The sequence below is a fragment of the Physcomitrium patens genome, chromosome 14 (assembly GCF_059467195.1).
Source record: "Physcomitrium patens ecotype Gransden chromosome 14, ASM5946719v1, whole genome shotgun sequence".
NCBI lineage: Eukaryota > Viridiplantae > Streptophyta > Bryopsida > Funariales > Funariaceae > Physcomitrium > Physcomitrium patens.
In genome coordinates, this window is record NC_143423.1 from 6,397,092 (window position 1) to 6,408,492 (window position 11,401).

Below are 11,401 nucleotides of genomic sequence, written 5' to 3' on the forward strand. Positions count from 1 at the left end.
CACAACACCACAATTGCCTTATGCCGAGTAGTATTGTTGAACATAAGACGCAGTCAAAATATCCTGGAAATTAAAGTACATGTTCACAATTTAATTAGGGCAGTGCTAATGCCACCACAGTTTACTCTATTGCCATCACATCCCACCACCACCCATTTGTTGTGGGTGGCATGTGGTGGCAGTACCAAAAACTGTGGGTGGGAATGGCAATACTTTGTTATAATTAGCACATTGTTACATACTCGTCTGTAGTTAGTTATGTGGCTGCAACTTAGTAGAGAAGAGATACATCTCGACAATATCTGGAAACACTAAGATCCTTCGTAAACTTAATACTTCAGATAAAATAAGCTCAATTGCTGGTCAATCATGGGTTCCATGATTTGACGCAGCCGTCAAAATGACATAGTAACAACTCAACGTGAGAATCAGTACGTATGTTTCAATGTATGATACAGGATGCACGTAAACTTTGGCTATTTTCAAGTGCAAACTACATGGCTCGACTTAAGAATCTTAGTACCGTCGCGAGCAGCTTCAACAGACACTTTCAAGAGTATTAGGAGCTACGGTGAGCGGCAATTATATGATCACTCTGGCCAGACTACAAGCCACTAACTGATGTTCTGCATCCAGTTCAACCACTTCCGCTAGACCAGACATCAAATATACGCCAGAAGCACGCCTTGCTCCAAAATTCATAGCCATATAGACGTCCTCCGCAGGAAGACTGAAGCCTGGGAAGGAACAGCTTTAGGCAGTCACAAACAACCTGCTTTCTGATGTCTTAACGGGGTTCTATAGAACCAAAGGTAAGCAAGTCGATGAAGAGGAAGATGGACTTCCTACAATGACAGCTGGCGAGCTATATTTGACGAAGTCCGCCTGTGCGACTTAAAATTTCTTGTTCTTTCAAGTGTCGCTGGAACCGGGCAAGCCGTGCTTGCAGGTTAACAATGCCAGACGCTTTGCGAGAGAGCACGTAGTTTAACTGAGACACATACCGGTCTATCCGACTGCCAGGTTGGTCTACTTCAGCAAGCAACTTCATCTCCTGCATCCACAAGAAGCCAACCATTGAGGAACCTAGGCAGCACCTGTAACCACAACGTATCTTGCTAGACGGAGGAGTTCGAATCAATTTCAGAGTAAAAGATAAAGAAAAATAAGTCGGTAGTCTTTCTGCCGTTACACATAAATAAAAGAAGCTGTAACATCACTTGAGATTTTCAGAACATCAGGACAAAACAGAAATGGCTCAATGATATGGCATTTGATGTGGAGAATCCTCGTGACTCAGAAATATATACAAACCACATGCACATACACGAAGCAATAATACTCCTCCACAAGTCCATTCCCGCACCAATTTTTTAAAGCTTACCAGTCGTCAAACGTGCCGAGTGAAGTCAGCTTTGCCCAAATTCAAGTTAACCTTGCTAAGCACAACCTAAAGCTAAGCTGACGTCATTCTTCAACCTCATTCCATTACATAACTGAAGTTCCCCCAACACGAGACAAACAACATGAACACGTAGCGACAAGTTTGAAGAGAGCAGACGAGGAAACGAAGACACACCTCACGTACTATCTCCATAGTATCTTCAACCTCCTTCCGATGGGCTGATATAACTTCTTCCTCTTCCTGCATCAGTCAGCGGCAACGCCATCGTTACTTCACATTGTTCAAAATACATTACAGATGTGTTTTAAATGCTTTAGCACTGTTGGTGCAGGGTTGATGCAGACTTGATTTACTGTAACACTTTTTAAGCTTACACTTCCTCAAGCTGGAGATTGTGTAAAATAAATTTAAGAGTCTCCAGTTATAACTGGCCAACCATGCTCATTACAAAACCTCTCTGCAAATGATGCAGGTGAATTACAGGAACTCATACCTCGAGAATAGCATTGATATAACCTTCGCGGTTGTACTGCACAGGGATCACTTCCGGCTCTATCCTTGACTGAGTGAGAGTGTTTGGGGCTTGCTCCATTTGACGCCTGGAATTTCCATCAGGTTTTGACATCTCATCCCTACTGTATTCAAATTGACGCTTTGCGTTCCCATCTGGTTTCGATACTTCATCCCGATTGTAATCAGATTGACGCCTTGAATTTACATCGGACTTTGATGCTTCATCCCGACAGTATTCAAATTGACGCCGTGATTTTCCATCGGGCTTTGATACTTCATCCCGATTATATTCGAATTGACGTCTGGAGTTTCCATCAGTCTTTGATGTTTCATACCCATTATAATCAGATTGACGCCTTGAGCTTCCGTCAAGCTTTGATGATTCATCGCGATTGAAGTCATATTGTCTCCTTGAATTTCCATCAAGTTTCGATGAATCTTCACGACTGTATTCACGTCTGGAAGGTCCATCGGATTTAGAAATCTCATCACGAGTTGATAAACGATCTATCTTCTCCTCCTTACCTACTTTGCGCCGAACTTCCTGTGCCCTATCGACTTCCTGTTGGTCGGGCCCGTAGACATCATTCAAGCCTGATTCACCGCTATCAGTAAAGATTTGTCTATCACCCACACCTGTATTCACTTTGCCATGCTCTCTTCCTGAATAACTATACTCTAGTGATTGATTGGAAAGTTCCCGCTCACCCTGCTGCAAGTATCGCCCAGTATCAAGAGGTGGGCGTTTACCATTCTCTGCCAATCTATCTTGCCCAAGATCAGATACTTGTGGAGTAACTTGAATTGCTGGTTGCAGAGTCGGAGGAGACGAGTTAGATTCTCTTGGCAGCAAAGTAGTTGAGCTAATATCCCTCTTTGAGTTGTTATTCTTAGACAACCCCTTCACCCTAATAGTGCAAAATGTCAGCACATAATACTATAAGCTGTCTCTCAAGACTTTTGGCTGTAGCTGAGATTTATACCTTAAGTTATATCTATGTGAAAAAAATTATGATATTTATATTCATTATTTGTTTATCCCTTCGTTCACTCATTCACTTATATTAAAAGCAGAAATATTAAAACTTTACGTTGTAAATTAAAAAGAAGAAGAAGAAGAAGTCGAATCGGTCGTTCTTCCCTCTTTCGAGACTTCATGCTTCAGAAGATCTACACTTCTATATTTTAAAAATGAGAAATCCACTTCTCCGAATTGTATACTTCTTTAGATGATGCACTCACAAGTGTACATGCTCTATGGAAGGTTGGTCTGAATAGCCTCCGTTGAAAAAGTAAACGTTCTGCAACTGAAGTAGAAAGAAAAACCAAAATCCCGAAACTCAGTTCATCTTGCATACCTGTCCGCATATCTGAGCGTATTTAGCGTATGTTCACAAGATCCTGCATTTGGGGAAATACATGAAATCATCACTGTGCGCGAATCACCCACGAAAGAATCTCGAAGGACCTCAGTCAGTTTGCTTCCTCGAAAAGGAATGTGATTTTGCTCATTGTCGAGCGCCCTGATGCACTCCTTCAACGCCAACAAGCTCTTGTTGATCTCTGCTCCCTCCATCCTACATCGCAAACCCAGACAGACATCATGGAATTATTATAGAAGTACACATCAAGAAGTTGCAAATTTGACCGCATGATTAAAACCAAGACTAAAATGTGGTACATTATGTCATGCGAGCACTATGATTACTGAGAAATCTCCCGCGATTTGTGCTTGATAGTGAATAAACAGAACTGACAAACAGAGTATCATACATTCACTGTACTGTCTTCGCATCATAGTTAATAATCTGAAAGAAAAACCACTACGTCTAAGTCTCTGAATTTAAAGAAGCTGCAAGAGAAGAGAACATTTTGGATTACCACTATAGCAACAAGAACTAACCTTGTCTGACGGTCATTATCAGTGGTATCAGCACCACGCTCGCTGCCAGCCAGATCAATGAAGGAAATCTTTCCAACCACTCGACTGATTTCCTTTCCTTCCTTTCCCTCTTGAGCTTTTTTGACAACTAACTGTAAGATGGCATGAGACCTAGAAGACTCTTCATTAGCACCAGTGGAACCAGTGCTCCGTGATTGATTGCCTTTATCGATATACTCCTTAACCAACTCCACATCAGATACACGAAACTCCTTCAGACCAACAATGCAGACTTGTTGACGACCGTCCTCACGCATGCAAAGCTTCCTGTGAACAAATACACAATTCCAATTGTAATTCTCCACGTCCATTCCTCTTCAAGGTATGCTATATTCCTCTACCCCTGCTACTGAAGCAATGATAGTTCATGTTGACATTAAATCGATGCGAACATAGTCGAAAGTATTTCCGACTTCACTGAAGATCTGCCCAAATATATCGCATTAAAGAGTATTGCTTGCCCTTGGATCAAGATCCAAAAAAACACTAATTAAACGTGTTCACCTCAGTCGCTAGACATGAAACTTATTTCAAGCAGCAATCACATCAGGTCCAAACTTACCTCCTTTCGTTGAGGAGATCATAAAGTTTACCACCATAGATCTCAAAAAAACTCAGCCATAATTGGAAGCCCTGGTTGCGGTAATTTGGCTGCTGCATGATGGCCATCATATCTCCACATGCTCGTAGGGGCAAAGGCTGCATCGTGTAAGTCTTACCGCTTCCTGCCATCCCCCGATGAACATTGGTGAGTAAAACTTGCATTCAACTTAGGAAACACGTAAACACATAGATGTGCACACATAAAGAAAAACTGAATTTTCCGGTCCAAGGATAGGAAACTACACAACAATTACACGTAATTCAGCCAATTAATAGTTCACATGCGACTTTGTGAGTAGATAAACAATCTCCAGCGCAATACTACAAAGGCTCAACCTATGCATCAAATACAGTGACGAAAATCTAAGATCGACATAATACATACAAATGCAACGTGTGAACTCTACAATACCGCAAGACAATCGACACATCAGCGGATGTGCTAAAACTTGATTGACGAAATACCTGTTTGACCATACGCAAAACAAGTTGCCTTTGTGCGATTGAAGATAGTGGGAACAATGGGTTCCACAGTGGAACGATACACCTGAATATCCAAAGCGCTAACTCAGTAAAACAACAAAAACCTCTAACATATGATCCACAAACAGTTTCATCTTTCGATCTGCAACATGCTTACCTCATCGTTACTAACTTGTTGATCCAATACAGCATCAAAGACAAACTCGTGTCTCTCAGTATACGCAGTAAGGTCCACCTGTCAAGTTGACAGCCCGGTTAACGTCACTGCTCATGTTCTTACAAGATGTCAATGCTGGATATGTTGCTGCAAGATTTCACAGCATATCAAGAGCCCACATCACTCACAGTCAAGTCGACTGACATTTTTGGGTCATATTAAATAGGGACCGCACATACTGACCTTCACTTTTGGCTCGTTCACTGTGAGAGAACTGTCCATATCACTAATGGTCACAATGTCTTCCTCCTTTCGCAAAATTTCCTTCTTATTCAATGGTCGCTTGCGAACCTGCAATAATAAAGTCACAACCACCATAAGCGAAGAGCTTAATCCTGTTCACACGCTGTCCACGTAATTTCGCTGAATACATTCACCCGATCGTAGGTGAAACACTCCACCTACTACAATCTAGGGACAGTAGATTTCATAAACCTAATTTAACGGACAACTTCTCGTCTGGAATTGAGATTTAGGGAATAACGAATGAGCATGTAGTCTGTGAATTTAAATAGCAGTAAACCGGCACTAGAAGACAGTTTTTCAATTTTGAACGGACAATTCGATATTTTGAGTCGGCCCAGAACATACCACAACTCTAATTCTCGCAAGGCCACTGCTATTGCCAGCCTTGTCCCTCTCATTCGATACCGAACGCAGAGGACTGCCCTCTGACAGTCCTTGCATCCTGCCTTTAAAGTTGGTCAACGGTTTATCAGGCTCAAAGCCTTTCTCGACAATAGGGACGAATGACGGTGAAGATTGGAACGGCTCTGGCATTGCAACCTGCAAAAAATCAAGAACAAATGTACAAAATTTCAGAACCTGCGCACTAACTGATCATTAATTGATTGTGAAAGATGAAAATCAATTGAGGACATCGTCCCTTTCTGCGGAACAAATGCATCTCAAGTTTGAAAACATCAACCGAATAGGATAGCCGCTCACCACGATATAAACATAATCACTAGCAATCTCCTAAAGTATATCAGCTCTTATCAAGAAGAACTGGTGATCCAAAATTTGCATTCATCTAATATGTTATATAAACAGAAACTAAAATTTCTTAACTTCGTCAATGCTGATTAGCTGTGGAATATTTAACAAGTGTTATTGAAAATAAGTAGGGTTTCCTAATGTACCTCAGGAAAGAACTCTGTATCGTCGATGGAGTGCAAGTCTAGTATTCCTGAATTGAAGTCGCTCCTCATATCCGGTGACATAAAACCGTCCATCGCACTTTGACTCATTGAACGAGAAAAAGCAGAAGTAGAAGGAGTAGAGGGCTCCGAAACTGAATCTGCGCCAGTACTAATTGTCTTGATCAATCTGAACAACTTCTGCTTGTCTTCTAACGACTGAACGCCATATCTGGCATAATCCTGTTACACATGCAGCAAATCCTACCAACCAGGATTATTATTCGAACACTAGCATTTCAGCCGTTGCACTATACTTAACAGCAGACATCACATCACACAAAGGAGACTTGAAAGAAAAGCATAAGGTAGTTTCAGAAAACAGAACATTCAAAAATCGCTCTGAAATTTGCACCGATGATTATAACAACAAGGGGAGCTATCTCGCGGCAAAAACTTCTTACATCAAAAGGTAATGAACCGCCATAGGTATTTCTTACTAATTCAGTGCCACTTTCACCAAAGATATTGCCTAACAGGTGGAAAAGAATTTTTAAAACCTTGGAACTCTCGTATCTATGGGGAGGACCGTAAATAAAATCATAACTTCCAAAAAGCTACAGGAAGTTCGAGCCGTGCAAAGACTGCCTTCGAGGAATACGAAGACGTAGGATCCAAAGAACGACATTTTTACAAGCAAGCAGCCGTGAGAACAATCCTGGAGAAAATTACGTCCCCAACGAAGAGTGGCAAGTTGGATATGCTACACGGTAAGCAACGCTTCACGAGAGGAAATCTAATTTCTCCGAAAATAGGTCCAAATAACTCATCTAAATTATCCAAACTACATTGCGACAATTTCAGTCGAACCCTCAGCATTAATTGCAACTTATCGTAACTTTCTGACTGACACTAACATATCCAGCAGAATCACTTCAAAAGCCATTGCCAAATTCCTGTGCCGATTGGCATAATTGATGACGCATAACGATTAATACGTATAATTATTGCATTTCAACTATCTTGCCGATGGCACCAAGAAACCTCTCAGCCAGATCTTTGGGAGTCTCAAAATAGAGTTGATCATAGTGCCGGCTGGCGTTCTGAAGGAAATGAGCATCAAGGCATCTGAGAGACGCTAATATTAAAATCATTTGCAAATAGTTTGGTGGACAATGCGATCAGAACTTACACCACAACATCGTGCAAAATCTGGGTTTTAAACAAAGAACATATCGCAGATGAGTAGCAGTCACTGACATATTGAGAATATGGAAAGAACCTGCATAAGCAAAGAAGGAAGTAGTCGATGATCAAGGGCCGCCGCTGACAAGGGAGCTGCCAAATGCTGGAGCCCAGCGGACTGTAACCAACGGGCCATCACTGCGTCACCACCAGCTGACACGCCCCCAGCATGGCTGTTACTGTGATTACGATTCTGCTCCATCTGCCCCCTTACGACTTTCATGCAAGTAACTTAGTCTACAGAAGCATGCCTCCCTCAGTACAGGATCCACCCCAGGTTTTAATTATCATGATCAGCTCTCCCTGCACTAATTTCACAACTCTGTAGAATTTTCTATAAGACGAGGCAGACCGGCATCATGACAAAGAGTATAATCTAAATCGAGTAAAATGAGAATCCAGGGATGAAGATCCTACAGCAGCGGGGATGCACACTGCAAGATGCTACGATTCCCATGCTCTCCGCCTATGAATATATCTCAGGTACCAACCCGGCTTTCCTAGAACATGGAGAAAGACCCTTAGGATCGGGATCTTGGCCAGAAGTCGAACTCTACCAACCCTTCTCTTATCAGCCGAAAGAGAGCTGGGAGAAGCCTCATGTACACTACGTGAGTTCACAACTGGACTCCGAGAAATCAAAAATTGGTGAACCTATGCAAGACAGTAACTTAGTCTGGTCTTCAAGCAGCAAAGTCTGAGACTGAAGTGCTGAATCGAACTCGAAAGCGCCGAATCCGAAGAGCACATACTCCAAAGTTTACATAACCTAGAAAATCCGATCAAATACCAATGTCAACAACTAGCGGGCACACAGACTTACGCAATCCGGCCCAGAAAATGCGAACGAAACGAGGATGTACCAGCAAGCACAACGCAACAGTAAAAAAGCAACAATAGTAACAACAATCGACGCCACAAGCATCAAGATTCGCACCGAAGTACCTCCAATTTCTTCGAATAGACACCTCGAAAACTCTCTGTTAACATTAAAGTGCTTCCAAAGGGATTGAAATGCGGCACTACCACGCATTCCTAAGGCATGTCTCTCAAGGACGCAGCCTCGAATGTGCGACGAAAACAGGACTCCACGCAAATATGAAAACAGAGCGGACTCCAATCCGAACTACACTCAACCAGACAGCGATTGAAAAGGGCCTCGAAACGTCGTCTCAAGGAAAATAATCACAAAATGCCATCAATCACGACAAGATGCGTATCAATGACGAGAACACCGAAGCAGTAGCACCTGCTGCTGCTGCAATGGTTAGTTAGATTCCCAGGGCAGGGCCGCTGTGAATGATATCCCTGCTGGTCCCGATGATCATGAAGGAAGGGCCCTGGGTGCAGAAGAGGAGAAGGAAGCTCCGAAGAGGAAGAGAAGGAGAATAGGAGGAGTGCCACAGCATAATATTACAGCAACAACAACAACGCCACAGCTCCATTGAAGGGAAGGGAAGGCAAGGAAAGGAAAAAAAAGAAAAAGAAATAGAAATAGATGGTGGCGTGGATGGATGAGTTCCTATCGCAGCACCCCTTCCCGGCCGGGTCTGGTCCCATCACCGCGCGCGGGTCTCTCACCGGTGGGTAGGAAAGGAAGGACGAAGGGAGGCCTGTCTCGCTATTATAACGGGTATGTACTGCACCGTTTGCAGCGTGGGCTGCTTCCTGGGCTGTATGCCTCTGGGCTTTGCCAGGACTGCATTCAAACTCAGATCTCCTTACAGGGATGTGAATAACCCTCTCATGCCCGGTAGGGAAAGCGCGACTTTGTAGAAAACTGTCACCAATCCACTGATGTATGTGCCAGGAACAGGAACTAGGTATCAAAATCGAAATTAAAATGAATTTTATTCATGTGTAAAATAAACAAGTAAATCGATGGATAATCAGTGTTGTGAATGGTGTTCCTTGTTTCATAAGAACAACAACCCCCAACCCAAACAGATGAATGCTGACAGGCACGTCAACTCACGACTAGGCTTCCACTGTACAGATGCATTTATATATAACTTTTATTTCATGACTTCCCCCTTACCATAAATTGATAATCCTGGTAAAAGTGTGTCAAAATATTTCTACATACATACATACATACATACATACAAACATAGCCATTTCAATAAACATATAATTAATTGAGTTTTTTCTTTTCTTTTGAGAATGATTGTATGTCGACTCTACTGCATTCCAAGTTAGCAGTGGAGTGAGTTATTTCATTGGCATGAAATAGACCCAGGTTGGATTATTGTCTGAAAAAAAACAATGAAAATGATAAAAGAAATCGTTTATATATATATATATAATATATATATATATATATATATTATGTTTGAAAATGTATATCCTGTAAATGAAAAAAGTGGACAGATATCGCATCAACAGCAAAAATTGATGAGAGCTTTTTCAATCAGAGAACCAGAGTAAAGCAATAAATCAATAAATAATTGAAACTTTTTTATAAAATAAAAAATTGCAATCAATCGTGAAAGGGTAACAATAAATAGCATTATGATAACCTTTATTGCTTTTACTTACCATCAACTACTAAATCAACTGTGGCATATGTGCTTGTTTCCACATATAAAAATCTTAAACAAACTGCAGTGTCAATTTCTGGCACATCGTTATAGGGGCCTAAAACTGAGAACCGTACTCTTCTCAGTTCTCTCAGATTGGGAGCGTATGAAACCAGGGACAGAAATAGAACGAAACGGAGACCAATACACCTAATCTTCTGGATGTTGGTTTTGAATTGAACCATAGAATGGAAACAAATTGTCTCCCAGAGAGTTGTGCAGAGCGAGAGCAAGAGGGAGAGAGAGAGATCTGCGAACCCCTGAAAGCTTTCCAGTCCATGGCACTTGGACCCTCCTCGTCCTCCTCAATCATCCTCGTCCTCCTCACTCGTCCTCCTCACTCGTCCTCGTCCTCCTCCTCGTCCTCGTCCTCCTCCTCGTCCTCGTCCTCCTCCTCGTCCTCGTCCTCCTCCTCGTCCTCGTCCTCCTCCTCGTCCTCGTCCTCCTCCTCGTCCTCTGCAGCAGCAACAGCAGCAGCACAGTTCGCATGGGATGGATGGATGGTGCAAGGTCTGGACCCCAAGCCGGATTTCCGAACCCAAGGCAAGCACCGAGGCGGGGAGGCCAAGCATAGTAGTGACGGTTGGGACGGTGGAAGGAAGTAAGTCAACCGACTTCCTTCGCAGCACAGGTAGGTAGGTAGGTAGACAGGTACTCAATCACTCACCTCGCTCTCTGGCTTTTTTAAAATTTCATCCATCCGTCATCCATACGTGTCCACAGACCCATAGATGTCGGGTATCTGACTCCGATTTTGTGAACAGTTCACTGACGGGAACCAATTGTTCCTAAAACTTTGATAAGAAACCGTATGGGGTTCGGGGTTAAAAAATATATATATATATATATACACAAATTCATTAATGAACAAATTACACAGGGTTAAGAGTTTTAATTTTTTTAATGAAAGATGTTCTGATGCGAGGAGGAGCCACTTCTGTTCATCCTGTTACCAGCTGAGCACCTACTCCGCTTCATCCAAAGTCAACCCCCCCCCCCTCTGGGAATGAGAATGAGAATGAGCTACGGCTGCTGCTACCACTCAATCAATCAATCTCACACACACACACACACAGCACTCTCTTCTCCCCCACTTCCTCCCGCTCACCTCATCACCCTAAAGCCGCCCACTTGAAATAATAAACATCCCACCAGCCTGCCCTAGAATCTACGCTTTGAGAAACGAAGATGATGAGAGGACGGAGGAAGTCGTATTCTGTCCAATGTTGAGTAAAATCATGGCGCAGTCGGTTGATGAGCTGGACACAGGTTCAA

At 42.6% G+C, this 11,401-nt stretch overlaps 1 protein-coding gene across 2 annotated transcripts; it reads right to left on the minus strand.

Moving 5' to 3' along the window:
• Positions 1–317: 317 nt before the first annotated feature.
• Positions 318–8,959, minus strand: LOC112291461 (kinesin-like protein KIN-13A). 2 transcript variants are annotated; one of them, XM_024538885.3, is made up of 13 exons: positions 8,493–8,959; positions 7,585–8,316; positions 6,306–6,545; positions 5,755–5,949; positions 5,347–5,454; positions 5,104–5,181; positions 4,929–5,010; positions 4,423–4,585; positions 3,822–4,127; positions 3,277–3,495; positions 1,899–2,826; positions 1,580–1,645; positions 318–1,054 (listed from the first exon to the last, which is right to left on the minus strand). In XM_024538885.3, exons 2-13 carry the CDS (start codon positions 7,768–7,770, stop codon positions 866–868), a joined length of 2,760 nt encoding a protein of 919 aa, XP_024394653.1. In that variant the 5' UTR covers positions 7,771–8,316; positions 8,493–8,959; the 3' UTR covers positions 318–865. The 2 variants fall into 2 exon arrangements, with proteins under 2 accessions (XP_024394653.1, XP_090111860.1); XM_090255734.1 differs by having other exon boundaries at positions 8,797–8,935.
• Between the last annotated feature and the right edge of the window lie 2,442 nt (positions 8,960–11,401).